The sequence below is a fragment of the Giraffa tippelskirchi genome, chromosome 5 (assembly GCF_054371585.1).
Source record: "Giraffa tippelskirchi isolate mGirTip1 chromosome 5, T2T-mGirTip1v1.2.pri, whole genome shotgun sequence".
NCBI lineage: Eukaryota > Metazoa > Chordata > Mammalia > Artiodactyla > Giraffidae > Giraffa > Giraffa tippelskirchi.
Genome location: NC_137279.1, coordinates 97,772,092 through 97,792,425, shown reverse-complemented (window position 1 = coordinate 97,792,425; position 20,334 = coordinate 97,772,092). Strand labels below are relative to the sequence as shown.

Below are 20,334 nucleotides of genomic sequence, written 5' to 3'. Positions count from 1 at the left end.
TCATAGCATGCCCATTTAGTCTCTTTGATTTTCTATATAGGCATTCATTTGCCTCTCCACATTTTTTTCTTCTTTAATTCCTATGCCTCATTTCTTTTTCTTTCTGTTTCCTTCCTCCCTCCCTTCCTCCTTTTGTTTTATTTATGAGGCTAGAATTGCCAGTCTATCAGATGCACTGATAAGGTCTTTATCATATTCTTTACTTTAATGAGACTATGGGACTACATCTAAAGTTTTACCACTAACTACTGTTTATTGTTGTTGTTTAGTCGCTAAGTAGACTCTGTAGCCCCATGGACCCTCCTTGTAGGTTTGTTTTTTTTTTTTTGATACGCAATTTTCTTTATTTTTGGCAGTGCTGACTCTTTGTTGCTGGGAGGGCTTTTTTTCTCTAGTAGTGGTGCTCGGGCTTCTCATTGTGGTGGCTCCTCTTGTTGCAGAGCATGAGCTCTAGGGTGCTCATGTAGGGTGCTCAGGCTTCAGTAGCTGTGGCTCCTGGGATCTAGGGCACAGGCTCAATAGTTATGGCACATAGGTTTAGTTGGTCCACAGCATGTGGGATCTTCCTGGACCAGGGATCAAACCTGTGTCTCCTGCATTGGCAGGTGGATTCTTTACCACTGAGCCACCAGGGAAGCCCCTCTTTGTAGGAATTTGGTGGATATCCTTTATCAGGCTAAAGAAATTTCCCTCTATTCCTATTTTGTTAAAAGATTTGTATATTCTTTTCATGGATGTCTCTTTTAAATGTCATCAAATTCTCTTTCTGCTTCTTGTGATATATTCTCTCTTTTTTAATCTGGTGAACTACATTGATAAATTTTCTAACGGTGAATTAACCCTGAAGTCTTGAGATAAGCTCTACTCAGTCATGTGTAGTTTGTTAGTCACTCAGTTGTGTCTGACTCTTTGTGACCCCATGGACTGTAGCCCACCAAGCTCCTCTGTCCATGGAATTCTCCAGGCAAGAATACTGGCATGGGTAGCCATTCCCTTTTCCAGGGGATCTTCTCAAACCAGGGATTGAATCTGGGTCTCCTGCATTGCAGGCAGATTCTTTACTGTCTGAGCCACCAGGAAAGCCCATAATGTATTATTTAATATACTGCTGGATTCAATTTTCATTATTTTACTGTTTTTGCAAACACATTTAATAAGCCTAAATTTTTCTTATACTCTCCTGTCTCAAACAGTGGCCTTTACCTAAAGGTATACAATTTGACTCTAATCTTCCCTGACTATTCACTCAACAATGTAGTGACAACGACTCTTAAGCATGATTTTGGCAGGAAGCATGTTAGAATTATCTTCCAATTTCTGTTTGTTTCACTTAGGACGGATAAGGGGGAAATGTGAATACCCATAAACAGAAAGGCTTACTTCCCTGGGAGGGTTGTATAGGTTGGCCATGAAATTTCCTCTACTTCTGCTAGAACCTGGAGCCATGCAGTTCAATAAATACTTAGAGGTGTGATGAGAAGACAGCTATTTTGAGTTGCTGCCTAGGCATTTTACAGTGCGACAACCCCATCACACCAGAGTTTGAACATTTAGATAAAGACTTGAGCTTAGAAGTCCTATGCCAAGTTCCTGTTTTGCTTTTCCTGGGGAATATTTTTAGTTTTTTCTTTTAAATCGATTTTTCTTGGAGTATAGTTGATTTACAATGTTGTGTTTCTGCTGTGCATCTAAGTGAATCAGTTCAGTTCAGTTCAGTTGTTCAGTCTCGTGTCTGACTCTTTTGCGACCCCATGGACTGCAGCACACCAGGCCTCCCTGTCCATCACCAACTCCCGGAGCTTACTCAAACTCCTGTCCATTGAGTCGGTGAGGCCATCCAACCATCTCATCCTCTGTCATCCCCTTCTCCTCCTGCTGTCAATCTTTCCCAGCATCAGGGTCTTTTCCACTGAGTGGGCTCTTTGCATCAGGTGGCCAAAGTACTGGAGTTTAGCTTCAGCAACAGTCCTTCCAATGAATATTCAGGACTGATTTCCTTTAGGATGGACTGGTTGGATCTCCTTGCAGTCCAAGGGACTCTGAAGAGTCTTCATCAACACCACAGTTCAAAAGCATCAATTCTTCAGCGCTCAGCTTTCTTTATAGTCCAACTCTCACACCTATACATGACTACTGGAAAAACCATAGCTTTGACATATACATATATCCACTCTTTTTAAGATACATATATCCACTCTTTTCAAGGTTCTGTTCCCATATAGGTTATTGCAGAGTACTGAGGAGAGTTCCCTGTGCTACGCATGGGCTTCCCAGGTGGTGCTATTGGTAAAAAATCTGCCTGTCAATGCAGGAGAAACAAGAGATGCGGGTTTGATCCCTGGGGGGATCCTCTGGAAAAGGAAATGGCAACCCATTCCAGTATTCTTGCCTTGAAAATTCCATAGATAGAAGAACCTGGCGTATTATTTATCTATTTTACATATAGTAATGTGTATAAGTCAATCCCAGTGTCCTGATTTACCGCCCCCGTAGCCCCTTGGTAACCATGTTTGTTTTCTACATCTGTGACTCTAGTTCTGTTTTGTAAATAGGATCATTTGTACCATTTTTTAAGATTCCACATATAAGTAATATCACATGATATTTGGCTTTCTGTGTCTTGACTTATTTCACTCAGTTGACAAAATTTAAGTCCATCCATGTAGCTGCAAATGGCATTATTTTGTCCTTTTTATAGCTGAGTAATATTCCCTTGTACATATATACTACATCTTTATCCATTCCTCTGTTGATGGACATTTAGTTTGCTTCTATGTCCTGGCTATTGTACACAGTGCTGCAATGAATACTGAGGTAAATGTATCTTCAAATTACGGTTTCCTTTGGATATATGCCCAGTAGTAGGATTGCTGGATCATGTGGCAGCTCTATTTCTAGTTTTTAAAGGAACCTCCATACTGATCTCCATAGTAGTTATACCAATTTACATTGCCACCAACAGCATAGAAGGATTCCCCTTTCTTCACACCCTCTCCAGCATTCATTGTTTGTAGATTTTTTGATGATGGCCATTCTGACAGGTGTGAGATGATACTTCATTACAGTTTTGATTTACATTTCTCTGATAATTAGTGATGTTGAGCATCTTTTCAATGTGCCCCTTGGCCACTTGTATGTCTTCTTTGGAGAAATGTCTATTTAGATATTCATCTCATTTTTTGATTAGGTTGCTTTCTTGGTATTGAGCTGAGAGCTGTTTGTATATTTTGGAAATTAATCCCTTGTGGGTCACTTCATTTGCAATTATTTTCTCCCATTCTGTGGGTTGTCTTTCATTTTCTTTATGCTTTCTTTTACTGTACAAAAGCTTTTATGTTTAATTAGTTCCCATTTGTTTATTTTTGTTTTTATTTTCATTACTTTAGGAGGTGGGGATCTTTTAAAATAACCACTGAGTGTTGTGCCCCAGAACGGTTGGTGACCTCTATCCCAAGCTTGCTACATTGCTCTCTATTTCTTGCTCGTTTGTAACATGGGACAGAGAAGTGGCCTTCCCCTGGTTCATTGTGCATGCCCCTGTTCCCCCACACACACTCTGTTTCTGGGATCTGTAAGGAATAAATCTTGTGACTCCCTTTGTATAAATGGACTGTGATTGTGCCTTCAATCAAAATGACCCCAGGGTTTCACTTCCCCAAAGTGTGAGCATGGATGCTGAAGGAGCTACCTGCTGACCAAAGCGGGGTGGCTTGTGCCTCCTGATTCAGCAAGTCACTGCACAATCTTAATTTAATACACCAGGTACGGGCCCCCAAACACAAAGAAGAAGAATGGATGAAGTAGAACTGGATGTGCAAATAGCTGGCTTTTCTACTGCGCATTCCAGGGGATGAGCTTTCATAGCACGAGGGGTCCTCTGAATGGGATGGGTCAGGCCAAGTGGTTTGGGGAGAGAGCATGTGTTGTGAACATCTGCTTGCTCTTTTAACTTTAGGACTCAAATATTGTGAATCTGTGAGTATGAATAAAAAACACTTTAATAAGAGGGACATTTTAATCATGTCTATTTCAAACTAGTCATTGCTACTCTCAAAAGTTTATATACCAGGGGACTTCCCTGGCAGTCTAGTGTTAAGGACTTCACCTATCAATGCAGGGGATGCAGGTTTGATCCCTGGTCAAGGAGGTAAGATCCCACAAGACTAACCAAAAAAACTAAAACATAAAAAAGAAGCGATATTATAACACATTCAATAAAGACTTTGTGGTCCACATCAGAAAAATCTTTTAAAAAAGCTTGTGTACCTTTATTTTCTATCAGTCACTTTATTAAATTCTTATAAATTTTTAGTTTTTAATTGACTATGATTTCTAGAAGTATAATCATATATGAAAAGCTAAATAATTTTATCTCTTCTTTTCAAATATTTATGCTACTCTTTCTACTTTATTGCCTCATTCCTTCAGCTGTAAGCTCTACAAAGGCAAGATATTTTTTCATTGCTCTATAGACTGTTATACCTAAAACAGTTCATAGCAAACACTCAATAAACATGTGCTGAATGAATAAACAAATCACACAAAATCTTCAAAATAATGTTAAATATTTACACTAATAGTGGACCTCCCTGTCTAGTTCTTAATTTGAATACTTTAGCAGTTAATAAGTTTGTTGTTAGTTTTAGGCAAATGGACACTGTTACACTTAGATTTCTATTTCTATACATATTTTGCATAGAGTTTTATTAGGAGTGGTTGTTGATTTTCACACACTGCTTCTTCGGGGGTATCTATTGATACAATCTTATGGGTTTGCTCCCTTATGTTATTGATATAGTAAATTATGTTGATAAAATTAGTAAAAAGTATTAAAGTCCATGGTCTATATAAGGAAAAAGATAAAATCTTAAAGATCAGAAAATGACTATGGAAAGGTAAACCATATTTCTAGAAGGAAAAATTCAATGTAGGAATGTTAATCCTCGGTGGCTGCGTGGGTCGCCATGGGGACGGGGCTGTTCCCGGGGAGGCTGTGGTGGGTCGACGGGTGCGTGACAGTGGGAGCTGCTCTCGGCACAAGCATGTACGGCAAAGGCAAGAGTAACAGCAGCGCCGTCGCGTCTGACAGCCAGGCCCGGGGAAAGTTAGCACCCTACGTATATGAGTGTCTGCTCCATGTAGGAGTTCAGAAATCAGCCCAAACATTTTAATCAGAGATAAGATGGGAAAAGAACATCACGTCGGGGGAGCCACCAGGATTCTTACATTCTTGGTGGTGTGTATTTTGGGATCTCTACTGTGCAGCTCCAGAAAGACGGGAAACATGTAATTCAAGTGAAGCAAAAGCCTTCCATGGTTACAGTGCTGCAGCAGCTCCCAGTCCAGTGCTAGGAAACATTCCCCCAGGAGACAGTATGCCAGTAGGCCCTGTACCACCAGGGTTCTTTCAGCCTTTTATGTCACCTCGGTACCCTGGAGGTCCAAGGCCCCCGTTGAGGATACCTAACCAGGCACTTGGAGGTGTCCCAGGAAGTCAGCCATTAGTTCCCAGTGAAATGGACCCAACTAGACAACAAGGTCATCCAAATTTGGATAGGCCAATGCAGAGAATGACTCCTCCAAAAGGAATGGTACCCTTAGGACCACAGAACTATATAGGTGCAATAAGACCCCCACTGCATGCTTTAGGTGGCCCCGGAGTGCCTGGAATGAACATGGGCCCAGGTGGAGGTAGACCTTGGCCAGACCCAACACATGCCAATTCAATACCATATTTCTCAGCCTCTCCTGGGAATTATGTAGATCCTCCTGGAGGTGGAGGGCCACCAGGAGCGCCCATCATGCCTAGTCCAGCAGATTCAGCCAACTCGGGAGACAACATGTATACTTTAATGAATGCAGTACCTCCAGGACCTATCAGGCCTAATTTTCCAATGGGCCCTGGGTCAGATGGTCCTATCGGTAGATTAGGAGGAATGGAGTCACATCACATGAATGGGTCTTTAGGCTCAGGAGATTTGGACAGTATTTCCAAGAATTCTCCCAGTAATATGAGCCTGAGTAATCAGCTGGGCACTCCAAGGGATGATGGCGAAATGGGGGGAAATTTCTTAAATCCTTTTCAGAGTGAGAGTTGCTCCCCTAGCGTGACAATGAGTGTATGATCCATTACCAAGTCTCCTCATGGAAACCACAGTGAGTCAGCCCTTCACAGAATTACTATGGAAGAAAATTATTCATCACAGTGTACAGTTAAACAAAGGAATCTCAGTCACACCAAACAAACCTTTTTATTTCCTGCTCTCTTCCCTATTTTGTGAAGAAAGCGGGTCCAAACATGATTCGAACAACTGTACGGAGTGGCACGTTAGAAGTGCCCTCAACTGAACGGCAAATGATGCATGTATGTACGATCTGTGTATGTATATGTGTATTGTATGTGTGTATGTTATACGGACACATGTACATACATACACTGACTCACAGGACATTGTAAAATACTATCACATGACATCTTAAGTAGAAATGAGTAGGGACTTTTATTTCATCCTTTTTTTTCACGTTTACATTTTAATTATTAAAAGTTGCTCCTGCCCCTCCCTGAACTATTTTGTGCTGTATATATCACTGCTTTATCTAAGTTATTTTTTAAGGTGAACTCAGATGTTATGGTTTTGTAAATGTCTGCAATCATGGATAGGAATAAAATCACTTTTTGGGAGCTTTCACTAAAAAAAAAAAAAAAAAAGAAATATCAATCCTCAAATGAGTAAGTATTTTCCATTGAGAACCTCAATGGGGGGTTGTGGTCAGAATGGCAGAGTAGGAAGACCCTGAGCTTACCTCCTCCCACCAGCATATAAAAATTGCAATATTTACGGAGTGACTATCCATGAAAATGACCTCAGGAGTAGGAAGAAAAGATCATTTACAGTTGAAAATATAAGGAAGGGACTGTAATGAGACAAGTAGAAGAGGTGGAGATGGGGTATAGTAGAAACCCATGTGCACACAGGTGGGCAACCCACAAATAGGAGGATAATTATAATTGCAGAGGTTTTCCCCAAGAAACAAGAGATACAGTCCTCACACCAGACTTCTCAGGCCAGAGTGTCCTGCATTAGGAAGATAAGCCCCCAGAACGTTTTGAAGTCCAGCAGCACTTGCTTTTGGCAGAGTCAGAGGGCTGTAGGAAAGAGATTTCCCCCCCTAAAAAAAAAAATTTATTTATTTCTTTGGCTGTGTTGGGCCTTAGCTGCAGCACACAGGATTTTCCCTGCATCATGTGGGATTTTTATTGCAGTACATGAACTGTCAAGTTGTGGTACACAGGTTATGGCACAGGGCTCCAGAGCACATGGGCTCAGTAGTTGTGGTGCACAGGCTTAGTTGCATTGCCACATGTGGGACCTTAGTTCCCCAACCAGGGATTGAAACTGCATCTCCTGCATTGCAAGGTGGATTCTTTTTTTAAAAAAATAAATTTATTTATTTTAGGGGGGCTAATTACTTTACAATATTGTAGTGGTTTTTGCCATACACTGACATGAATCAGCCATGGGTTTACATGTGTTCCCCACCCTGAACCCCCCTCCCACCTCCCTCCCCATCCCATCCCTCTGGGTCATCCCATTGCCCCAGCCCTGAGCATTTGTCTCATGCATCAAACCTGGAATGGTGTTCTGTTTCACATATGATAATATACATGTTTCAGTGCTGTTCTCTCAGAACGTCCCACCCTCACCTTCTCCCTCCGAGTCCATAAGACTGTTCTATGCATCTGTGTCTCTTATTCTGTCTCGCATATAGGGTTATCGCTACCATCTTTCAAATTCCATATATATGCATTAGTATACTGTATTGGTGTTTTTCTTTCTGGCTTACTTCACTCTGTATAATGGGCTCCAGTTTCATCCATCTCAATAGAACTGATTCAAATGTATTCTTTTTAATGGCTGAGTAATATTCCATTGTGTATATGTACCACAGCTTCCTTATCCATTCGTCTGCCAAGGGACATCTAGGTTGCTTCCATGTCCTGGCTATTGTAAACAGTGCTGCGATGAACATTGAGGTACACGTGTCTCTTTCAATTCTGGTTTCCTCGGTGTGTATGCCCAGCAGTGGGATTGCTGGGTCATATGGCAGTTCTGTTCCCAGTTTTTTAAGGAATCACCACACTGTTCTCCATAGTGGCTGTACTAGTTTGCATTCCCACCAACAGTGTAAGAGGGTTCCCTTTTCTCCACACCCTCTCCAGCATTTATGGCTTGTAGACTTTTGGATAGCAGCCATTCTGACTGACGTGAAATGGTACCTCATTGTGGTTTTGATTTGCATTTCTCTAATAATGAGTGATGTTGAGCATCTTTTCATGTGTTTGTTAGCCACCTGGCAAGGCGGATTCTTAACCATTGGACTACTAGGGAAGTCCCGAGATTCCACTCTTAAAAGGCACATATCAAATCTCATGTGCTTTGAGATCCAGGGCAGAAGCAGTGATTTGAGAGGGTCAGACTCACTTGCTGATCTCAGAGAGCCTCCCGAAGAGGCAGAAGGCAACTGAAACTCACCCCGGGGGACATAGATGCTGGCAGCAGCTATTTTGGGAGTGCATCCACCATGAAGACACTGGTGTTGGCAAGGACCCCTTTGGAATCCTCCCTCTAGCTTGTTAGTGCCAGCCCTGCCCACCAGCCGGTTGGCACCAGTCCTGGGATTCCCATGCCAAGCAGTTAGTCAAGTAGGGACAAAGCCCCACCTAACAGCAGGCTGGTTTTCCTAAGACCACCTGAGACCTAGTCCCACATACCAGAGGGCCCAGGACCCAGACCTGCCCATTAGTGTACCAGCACTAGCCTTAGGACCTCAGTGCCCCCACAGCTAGCCATTAGACCCAGTCCTGCCCACCAGTAGGCTAGCATAGCCCTAGGACCTGGCCTCACCCACTAATAAGCCATAACCAGCTCCAGGTTACCCCAGACCCTACAGCCAGCCACGTCAGGAATTGGCCCTTCCCACCAGCAGGCCAACAGCAGTCCCTGGACATTCCTCCAGGCAACCGTTCGGCCAATCAGCAGGCTGACACTATCTCTGGGACCTCTGATCCCATAGCCAGTCACTCCAGAACCTGGTTCCATTCACCTGTGGACTAGCACCAGGACTTGGGTTTCGCTGGACATGTACCCAGTTGCAGCCAGGATCAGGCCTAAGCCATCAGTGGTTGGCAGCCTCCACACAAGGCAGGGTCTAGAAACCAACCAGACCAGGGACCAGCCATGTCTAATAGCACCCCCATAGTCAACCAGACATGACTGAGGGACTCATGCAGCACACAGAGGCACTCCTAGAGCATAAAACTCTGACGATCAAGGGGAGAGCACTGCAGGGCCCCATTTCCTACATAAGGCTACGTCTCTATGACTGGAAAACACAAACAACCTACCACATAGAAATAAAAACAGCAAGTTAGGCAAAATGAGGCAACAATGGAATAGGTTTCAATCAAAGGAACAAGATGAAAAGCCAGAAGAACAAAGTGGAGACAAGCAATCTACCCAACAAAGAGCTTAAGGTAATGTTCATAATAATTCTCAGAGAACTCAGGAGAAGAATGGATAAACAGAGTGAGAAGTTATGTTTTTAACAGAGTTAAAAAATATAAAGAAGCAGAGATGAAGAACACAATAACTGAAACAAAAGATTACACCAAAAGGAATCAACAGTAGAGTAAATGATACAGAAGAACAGATCAGCAAAATGGAAGAATAGAGTAGTGGAAATCACTCAAGCTGAATGGAAAAAAACGAAAAAAGAATTTTAAAAAATGAGGACAGGAGACTTCCCTGGTGGCCAAGTAGTTAAGAATCCACGTTCCAATGCAAGGGACATGGTTCCATTCCCTGGTCGGGGAACTAAGATCTCACCTGCTGCCAGGCAACTAAGCCTGGATGCTGCAACTCCTGAGCCCGTGTGCTCTGAAGGCCACAGACACAACTAGGGAGAAACCTCCATGCCTCTGTGAAGAGCCCACAGGCTGAAGCTAAGACCTGACATGGCCAAAGTAAATTCTAAAAAATGAGGACAGTTTAAGAGACCTCTGGGAAAACATGAAACATACAAATATTCATATTATAGGGGTCCAAGAAGGAGAGGAGAGAGACAGAGAAAGGTACAGATAAATATATCTGAAGACCTAACAGCTGAAAACTTCCCTAACTTGGGAAAAGAAACAGACATCCAGGTCCAGGAGGAAAGTTCCAAACAAGATCAACCCAGAGAGACTCACACCAAGATACACTATGATTAAAATAGCCAAACTTTAAAGAAGGAATATTAAGAACAGCAAATGAAAAGCAACAAGCTATATACAAAGGAACTCCCATAAGACTATCAGCTGACTTCTATGCAGGCCAGAAGGGGGGGGGCATGATATAATTAAAGTGATGAAATGGAAACAGCTGCACCCAGGAATACAGGAATACACCCAACAAAGCTTTCATTCAGATTTGAAGGAGAGATCAAGTTTCACAGATAAGCAAAAGCTAAAAAGAAGTTTAGCACTATGAAACTAGCTTTACAAAATTGTTAAAGGGTAGTTACAAGATTCAAAATTAATATACAGAAATCTGCTGCATTTCCATACACCAACACGAACTATCAGAAAGTAAAATTAAGAATACAATCTCATTCACAATCACATCAAAAAGAATAAAATACCAGGAATAAATCTAACTAAGGAAGTAAAAGTGTATTTTGTCACCTTGCTTATTTAACTTATATGCAGAGTACATCATGCAAAATGCCAGGCTGGAAGACTCACAAGCTGGAATCAAGATTGCCAGGAGAAATAGCAGCAACCTCAGATATGCAGATGATGCCACTCTAATGGCAGAAAGTGAAAAACTAAAGAGTCTCTTGATGAAGGTGAAAGAGGAGAGTGAAAAAGTTGGCTTGAAACTCTACTTTCAAAAACTAAGATTGTGGCATCTGCTCCCATCATCTCATGGTAAATAGCTGGGGAAACAATGGAAACAGTGACAGACTATTTTCTTGGGCTCCAAAATCACTGTGAATGGTGACTGCAGCCATGAAATTAAAAGACGCTTGCTCCTCGGAAGACAAGCTATGACAAACCTAGACAGCATATTAAAAAGCAGAGACATCCCTGTGCGGACAAAGGTCCATCTAGTCAAAGCTATGGTTTTTCTATTAGTCGTGTATGGATGTGAGAATAGGACCATAAAGAAGGCTGAGTGAGGACGAATTGATGCTTTTGAACTATGGTGTTGGAGAAGACTCTTGAGAGTCCCTTGGACAGCAAGGAGATCAAACCAGTCAATCCTAAAGGAAATCAACTCTGAATTTCCATTGGAAGGACTGATGCTGAAGCTGAATCTCCAATGCTTTGGCCACCTGAAGTGAAGAACTGATTCCCTGGAAAACACAGATGCTGGGAAAGACTGAAGCCATGAGGAGAAGGGGACAGCAGAGGATGAGATGGTTGGATGGCATCACTGACTCAATGAACATGAGTTTGAGCGAGCTCTGGGAGATGGTGAAGGACAGGTAACCTGCTGCAGTCCATAAGGTCACAGAGTTGGACATGACTGAGTGACTAAACAACAACAGCCACAACAATTTTTTGGGAATTCCCTAGTGGTCCAGTGGTTAGGACTCCATGCTTTCACTGCTGAGGGCCTGGATTCAATCCCTTGTTGGGGAACTAAGATCCCACAAGCTGTGTGATGCAGCCAAAAGAAAAAAAAGAATATATATATATATATATATATATAAACACTTTTCATCAGCATAATTGAAACTAAAATAACATTTCATTATCAGATTGGCAAAAAGTGAAACTGTGATAACACCCAATGGTTTTGAGAGTGTGGGGAAACTGGGACACATTCTAATTATACAATCATACACCATTTATGAGAGTCAAAGTTTGATACAATCTGTATTAGTTGGCTTGGGCTGTTATAACAAAATACCACAGACTGGGTGGCTTAAACAATAGAAATTCATCTGCTTACAGTTTTGGTGGCTGGAAGTACAAGGCCAAGGTGCCAGCAAGGTTGATTTTTGGTGACATCTCTGTTCCTGGATTACAGATGGCTGCCTTCTTGCTGTGTCCTTACATGGCCTTTGTGCATGTGGAGAGAGAGAGATCTCTGATGTCTCTTTCTCTTATGCAGACACCAGTCCTACAGGATTAGGGCTCTACCCTTATGACCTCATTTAACCTTAATTACCTCTGTGCCTAGTCTCCAAGATAGGATTCAGAACTTCAATATGTGAATCAGGATGACTGTGAGGAGAAGCAAAATTCAGGTCATAACACAGTAACTGTCTTTTTTGGAGGGACCGCTCTACCAAGTATGCATGTGGAATCTTAGTCCCCCAACCAGGGATTGAACCCATGCCCCCTGAGGTGGAAGCCTGGAGTCTTAATCACTGGACCTCCAGGGATGTTCTAGAGAATTGCAGATATATATACATATATATGTGTGTGTGTGTGTGTGTGTGTGTGTATTTTTTAAATAATTTTATTTATTTCTGGCTGTGCTGAGTCTTCATTGCTGCTCAGGCTTTTCTCTAGTTGCAGCAAATGGAGGCTACTCTCTAGTTGTGGTCTTTGGGCTTCTCGTTGTGGTGGCTTCTCTTATTACAGAGCATGGGCTGTAGGGTGTGCAGGCTTCAGTAGCTGCAGCTCCTGGGCTCTAGAGCACAAGTTCAAGAGTTGCGGTGCACAGGTTTAGTTGTTTCACAGCATGTGGGATCTTCTCAGACCAGGGATTGAACCTGTGTCTCCTACATTGGCAGGTGGGTTCTGTACCACTGAGTCATCATGGAAGCCCCATTTAAAATATTTTTTAATATGTCTAAGTTTTTAAAGATTTATTAAAAAATATTTTTGGCCATGCCACACAGCATGTGGGATCTTAGTTTCCCCACCAGGGATCAAACGTGCATCCCCTGCAGTGGAAGCATGGAGTCTTAACCACTGGACCCCCAGAGAAGTCCCCATAACATAGTATTTTTGAAAAGCATCTGCCAACATCTATTAAAATTAAAAATATGCTTATTCATCACAGCCAACAGGTGGAAATAACCCAAATGCCATCAATAGATGAATGAGTAAGTAAAATGTGGTGTATAGCTTCTGTAACATCTTACAGAAAAACCCAAATGAACGTTTTGGCCAACTCAATACATACAACAGGATATTATTTTTCCTTAAAAAAGAGTGAAATCCTGACAAACAAAATGAATAAACCCTGAAGATACTATACTAAACGAAATAAGTTAGACAGAAAATGACAAAGATTCAAAGTGGAACAGGGCTTACCAGGGACTGGGGTGAAGAGGGAAGAGGTAGTTATTATTTAATGGGTATACAGTTTCTGCTTGGGATGAAGAAAAAATTCTAGAAATGAACAATGATGCTAGGTGTACAATATTGTGAAGATACTTAATGCCATTGAACTGTACACTTAAAATGGCTTAGATAATAAATTTCATGTTATGTGTCATTTACTACAATAAAAAACTCAAAACAATTTTAAACGTACACGCCAATTTACACAATTGAATACCACAAACAAACAACAACAATACCACAAACAAACAAAAACAATCATACCATTATATACAACAACACGAATGAATCTCAAAGACAAAGTGTTGAGTGGAAGAAGCCAAACACAAAAGAGTACATACTGCATTATTCTGTTTATCTGAAGTTCAAGAGCAGACAGAATTTCTATGTTAACAGAAGTCAGAATAATGGTTTTCTCTGCTGAGGAGGATTATTGATGAGGAAGGAGGAAGGAACATAATAAAGAGTTTTCTGGGGGCAAGATTTATATCTAGATCTGAATGGCGGTCACATGGATATATACACACATAAATGTTATTTGAGCTGTACATCTAGAATTTCTACACTATAGATAAACCCATAAAGATGTAAAAAACCCCACGTATCTTTGATTTAGAAATCACAATTTTGGGAATCTAGCCTACTGAAACAAAAGCATCACTATGTAATAATAAAAGTTTGCACATCATAAAAACAAATCGCAAGATTCTGGGACAATGATGATTACACAGTTTTTGAATCTCACTGAATTCCCTCATAAAAATAGAACAACTAGGCAGCAAAGCCAAAATCCCATTAACAATGACAAACTGACGGGACCGCAGCCCCATGACATCCAAAAACAAGCGGGTGGGGACAAACCACGTAAAAGTTAAAAGACCAGTGTGGTGTCAGCACTTGTGTGGGAGAGACACTGGGGCCTCTGACACACCTGAGAATACCAGACCCCCAAAGAGCCAACAGACATTCATGGGAAAGCAGAACAGGGTAATTTGAAAACAGCAGTTCAAGCAGAGCAGGGCTTTGCCCAGTCATGAAGCTGAAGAATGCAAGGAGTCTGTGGTAAGGTCTGAGGGGGCTGGAGTAGCCTCAGTCCCAGGAACTGTCTGACTGAGCAGGAAGGCTCCTTCTGGGACAGGGCTCCACACTGAGGAGAAACTGATGCAAGCAGAATAAAAATCAATTAAAACAGGACAATAGAGCCGGATGAAGAGAAGGAAGGTCTAAGTAAAAGCGAAGAGAAAGCTAGGAAATCTCCGAGAACAGGTCATGTTTTTTGAAACATTACCTAAAACACAACAGCAGAGGGAGCTCTGTGATGTTAGAAAAGCTATCCTGAACCATGCCTCTTAAAAGTTCAGGAAAAGAAATATTTCCAAAAGAAAAGAGGAACAAGAAAGGATCGAGGGCAATTCCCACACAAAGTTATTATAAAAATAAAGAGAAAAAAAAATAAAGAGAATAAGAAGCAGAATAACATCCTTACTGACAATGGAAGTACACCAGGCAGACATGTTCACAAGCAGAACAAACTATAATATGCTATTTCAAAATGAGTTGAAAGATATTGTGAAAATAATGTAGGAAATGAAAGAACAACAGAAATCAGAATTGAAAAACACAGCTATTAGGCGACTAAACATAGGAAGTAACTGAAAATAAAAGAAAAAATCTTTTCAGAAATGAAGACTAAATTAGAAGGAATATAAGACTAAGTATATATAACAGTGTCTTAAGAGAAATAGACGGTAAAAATTTTTTAATTAAAATAAATGAAGAGATACAGGGAATACATACTAAAAGCTAAAAATCAAGAAAAAATTTAAATAACTACATATTGAACTAACATACGAAGGCAATGGCACCCCACTCCAGTACTCTTGCCTGGAAAATCCCATGGACGGAGGACCCTGGTAGGCTGCAGTCCATGGGGTCACTGAGAGTCGGACACGACTGAGCGACTTCACTTTCACTTTTCACTTTCATGCATTGGAGAAGGAAATGGCAACCCACTCCAGTATTCTTGCCTGGAGAATCCCAGGGACGGGCGAGCCTGATGGGCTTCCGTCTATAGGGTCTCACAGAGTCGGACATGACTGAAGCGACTTAGCAGCACCACATATACAAGATTATCAATTCAGAATAACCACTGTTGTCATGTTCTAGTAAAATTACTGAGATTTAAGGGAAAAAGTATTTCATTATCCAAGCTATCTACATAAGGGAGAAAATTATATTGTCATTAGACTGTTTGACAGGAATAATTTATGTCAGAAGAATTCTCTGGTGGCTCAGAAGTAAAGAATATGACTGCCAATGCAGGAGATCCAGGTTAATCCCTGGGTTAGGAAGGTCCCTTAGAGAAGGAAATGGCTACCTACTCCAGTATTCTTGCCTGGAAAGTCCCATGGACAGAGGAGCCTGGTAGGCTATAGTCCATGGGGTCGCAAAAAGACTTATCAACTAAACAATGACAACTGAGATACACTCAAAGGGGAAAAATGTGGGCTAAGGGTTTTATTCAGCAAAACTGAATTGGAAGTTTGAAGGGCACACACAATTGTTACTAGTGATAACTAAGAGAAAGTATACTCCATGAGCCCTCCCTGAAGGATCTAGAAAAAAGCTTTACAAACAAAATGATTACAGCAACATCAACAGAAGGACTGGTGATAAGACATATATATGTGTGTGTATATATAACTTTTAGAACTAGGAATAAATATATGTTTATTTTCTTTTCCCCAAACCCTTCCTTTTGTGAACAATTTAATCCAAAGCCATTAGGTGGGACCAAGCAATGTAGGCAACCAGGTGAAGCAGAGAATGGTGCAGAGTCACAGTGGCCCAGCAAGAGATGTGAGGAAGACATATAAGCAGGGAGGTGGCAGTGATAGGGAACTGACATAGGCTGTTGGAGCCACAATAGGATAGAGGGTGTGCACTTGGAAAATGGCCCAGTATGGTAGCCTGAAAGGGGTCCAGAGAAAATCTTCATGAATGGATGGTCCAGTAGGCTGCTGGAGCCAGAGCAGAGTGAGGAGGGCAATGGTGTAGGGATGCAGATGTTGACAGTGATGCAAGATTGGTTATGCATAAAAGAATTGATTTACATACAGAGAGAGGATAATTGGAGCTAGATTTCTCATTTTCAGAAAAGGAAATTACAAATATGGAAAGGGAGGAGGTTAGAATATGCCCAGTAGTGCTGGATTGAAATTGGAGATACTGGTATAAACCTGTATAGTTTTCAGTTCAGTTCAGTTGCTCAGTTGTGTCCAACTCTTTGCGACCCTACGGACTGCACAAGGCCAGGCTTCCCTGTCCATCACCAACTCCCGTAGCTTGCTCAAACTCATGTCCATCGAGTTGGTGATGCCATCAAATCATCTCATCCTCTGTCGTCCCCGTCTTCTCCCACCTTCAATCTTCCCCAGCATCAGGGTCTTTACAAATGAGTCAGTTCTTCACATCAGGTGGTCAAAGTATTGGAGTTTCAGCTTCATCATCAGTCCTTCCAATGAACATTTCAGGACTGATTTCCTTTAGGATGTGCTGGTTGGATCTCCTTGCAGTCCAAGGGACTCTCAACAGTCTTCTCCCACACCACAGTTCAAAAGCATCAATTTTTCAGCGCTCAGCTTTCTTTAAAGTCCAACTCTTACATTCATACATGACTACTGGAAAAACCATAGCTTTGACCAGATGGACCTTTGTTGGCAAAGTAATGTCTCTACTTTTTAATATGCTGTCTAGGTTAGTCATAACTTTCCTTCCAAGGAGTAAGTGTCTTTTAATTTCACGGCTGCAGTCACCATCTGAAGTGATTTTGGAGCCCCCCCAAATAAAGTCTGTCACTGATTCCACTGTTTCCCCATCTATTCGCCATGAAGTGATGGGACCGGATGCCATGATCTTAGTTTTCTGAATGTTGAGTTTTAAGACAACTTTTCCACGCTCCTCTTTCACTTTCTTCAAGAGGCTCTTTAGTTCTTCTTTGCTTTCTGCCATAAGGGTGGTGTTATCTGCATATCTGAGGTTATCGATATTTCTCCTGGCAATGCTGATTCCAGCTTGTGCTTCATCCAGCCTGGCATTTTGCATGATGTACTCTGCATATAAGTTAAATAATCAGGGTGACGATATACTCCTTTCCCGATTTGAAACCAGTCTGTTGTTCCATGTCCAGTTCTGTTGCTTCTTGCTCTGCATACAGATTTCTCAGGAGGCAGGTCAGGTGGTCTGGTATTCCCAGCTATTGAATTTTCTACAATTTGCTGTGATCCACACAGTCAAAGCCTTTGGCATACTCAACAAATGAGTAGAGGTTTTTCTGGAACTCTCTTGCTTTTTTGATGATCCAAAGGATGTTGGCAGTTTGATCTCTAGTTCCTCTGTCTTTTCTAAATCCAGCTTGAACATCCGGAAGTTCACAGTTCATGTACTGTTGAAGCCTGGCTTGGAGAATTTGGAGCATTACTTTGCTAGCATGTGAGATGAGTGCAATTGTGCAATAGTCTGAACATTCTTTGGCATTGCCTTTCTTTGGGATTGGAATGAACACTGACCCTTTTCCAGTCCTGTGGCCTTTGCTGTTTTCCAAATTTGTTGGCATAGTGAGTGCAGCACTTCAACCGTATCATCTTTCAGGATTTGAAATACCTCAACGGGAATTCCATCACCTCCACTAGCTTTGTTCATAGTGATGCTTCCTAAGGCCCACTTGACTTTGCATTCCTGGATGTCTAGTTCTAGGTGAGTGATCACACTATCGTGGTTAACTGGGTCATGAAGATCTTCTTTGTATAGTTCTTCTGTGTATTGTTGCCACCTCTTCTTAATATCTTCTGCTTCTGTTAGGTCCATACCATTTCTGTTTTTTATTGTGCCCATCTTTGCATGAAATGATCCCTTGGTATCTCTAATTTTCTTGAAGTTTATATATAGTTTTCAGTATATATATTGATAGATAGATACAGAAATAAATATGATGTAAATGTATGTGCACAGCTCTATCCACTAAGTAGTCTTAGGGACAGCAAAATCTCAGTAATGAACTCACTAGAAACCAAATTTGGTCTCTAAATACCAAGGTCAAGAATTTCAGTGATGGTCCAGTGGTTAGAACTCAGTGTTCTCACTGCCGAGGGCCCAGGTTCTATTCCTCGTAGGGGAACTAAAATCCCACAAACTGCGGAGCCAAAAAGCAAACAAACCCACCCCAAAACAAACAAACAAACAAAAAGAGGAATAGATATCAGTCTCCACTAAAAGGAATCAAGGTCCATTGGAAAAATGACTGATCCAGGGCTGGTGCAGAGAAAGTATGAGCCTGGAACGTCTTGTTTTGCCAAAAAGTAAGTGATCAAATAATGATGTGTGTGTCGGTCGCTCAGTCATGTCCGACTCTTTGTGACCCCATGGACAGTAGCCTGCCAGGCTCCTCTGTCCATGGAAATCTCCAGGCAAAAATATTGGAGTGGGTAGCCATTTCTTTCTCCAAGGCATCTTCCCGACTAAGGGATCGAACCCAGTCTCCCACATTGAGGCAGACTGTTTACCATTTGAGCCACCAGAGAAGTCCAAATAATGATAGGATATGTTAAAAGGATCCAGAAGCCAGTATTTTTAAATTAAAAGGCTCTTGCTGGCCAAATCTGGAATAATTTGAGCATCAGCATGAATGTTTAAATCTATGAGTTCATAAAAATATATTAAAAAATCTTACTGGTCACATTTAGATAATGATAGGGGCAAATCATTTTAAAAGTTATTAAAGAGAAAGAATAAAGCATTTATCTGGCCTTTCTTACTTGGGTTTATCCCTGGTTAACCAAAAAGTAGATGAGAAATGTCTCTTTATGGAAACATTCAAGCTAATGAATGAAAACAAAGTTACAGAATTAGAATGTCATTATTGTGCAACACCAAATGAATTAACTGAAAATGAGCAACTGATAATATCACAATAAAGAGAGACAACTAGACACAATGGGCTTCCTGATTAAAAAACACACCACCACTTACAGTCTTGCCAAAGGCATCAAATATGAGTGTAAAGAGACCTCTGGATTGAGCTGTCCATGTGCAGGAACTGAAAGACTGAAGAACATGTCACAATATTCTATTAGCATGCAATCAGTAAAACCCAGGCTGTGGGCAAAAAGTAGGGTACACGGCTCAAACATCCTGAGGTCTTCAGCAGATATACTGTCATGAAAAGAAAGGGCTGGAGGAGGAAGTATGTAGATTAAGAAACTCAAAACACATAGAAAGTCAAATAAACCGGAAATCCAAAGTATAGTGTCCAGGGAAGCACACTTGGATGATGAAAGTATAAAGAAGTCCAAGGCGATAACTAACACAAAATTCAGGAGAATGGCTATTTTCGGGAGAGGAAGACAACCGCGATCAGAACTAGGCTAGCTGGAGAATTTCCATTTCTTGATTTAGATGGTAGTTGTTTTTTTTTTTAATATTTTATTTTATATATTTATTGGACATGCAGCATGTGGGATCTTAGTTCCCCAGTCAGGGATTGAACCCATGCTCCCTCCATTGGGAGCTTAGACTCTCAACCACTGGACCACCAGGGAAGTCCCTAGATGGTAGTTTTAAGGGTGCTGGCCTTAAAATAATTCATTAAGTCATATACTTGATTTATGTGTTTTATTTTTCAGTTTTACAAAGGTAAAAAAAAAAAAACCCGCAGCATGGCCTTCTGATTACAGATGTGGTAGGCTGATAACGGTTTCCCAAGATATATCCACAGCCTAATCTCTGGAACCTGTGAATACTTCCTTTTCTGCAAAATAAGGAAAGAGAGCTTTTATGTGGAAAAAGGGATTTTCCCTGCAGATGTGATTAAACTAAGGATTTTAAATGAAGAGACTATAATGGATTATCTGGGTGGGTCCTACCTGTAATCACAAGTGTCCTTATAAGAGAAGAGCAGAGGGGGAATCTGATAGAGGAGGTTCCTGAGCAGA

General features: G+C 41.3%; 2 protein-coding genes across 5 annotated transcripts in view; one reads left to right on the top strand and one right to left on the bottom strand.

The window, feature by feature from the left end:
- SELENBP1 (selenium binding protein 1) overlaps positions 1 to 20,334 on the bottom strand; it is a 61,313-nt gene that overhangs the window by 36,786 nt on the left and 4,193 nt on the right. The window contains exons 2-3 of one of the 4 annotated variants that reach the window (XM_081487539.1): positions 12,219 to 12,274; positions 12,000 to 12,109 (exon numbers count right to left, since the gene is read on the bottom strand). The exons of the other annotated variants lie outside the window; for them this stretch is intronic. The gene's annotated coding sequence lies outside the window, so the exon portion shown is untranslated. The remainder of the gene's footprint in view (positions 1 to 11,999; positions 12,110 to 12,218; positions 12,275 to 20,334) is intronic. 4 annotated transcript variants of the gene reach the window in all.
- LOC145505322 (single-stranded DNA-binding protein 2-like) lies at positions 5,043 to 6,125 on the top strand. Its single transcript, XM_081487034.1, has 2 exons — positions 5,043 to 5,138; positions 5,178 to 6,125. Exons 1-2 carry the CDS (start codon positions 5,043 to 5,045, stop codon positions 6,123 to 6,125), a joined length of 1,044 nt encoding a protein of 347 aa, XP_081343160.1.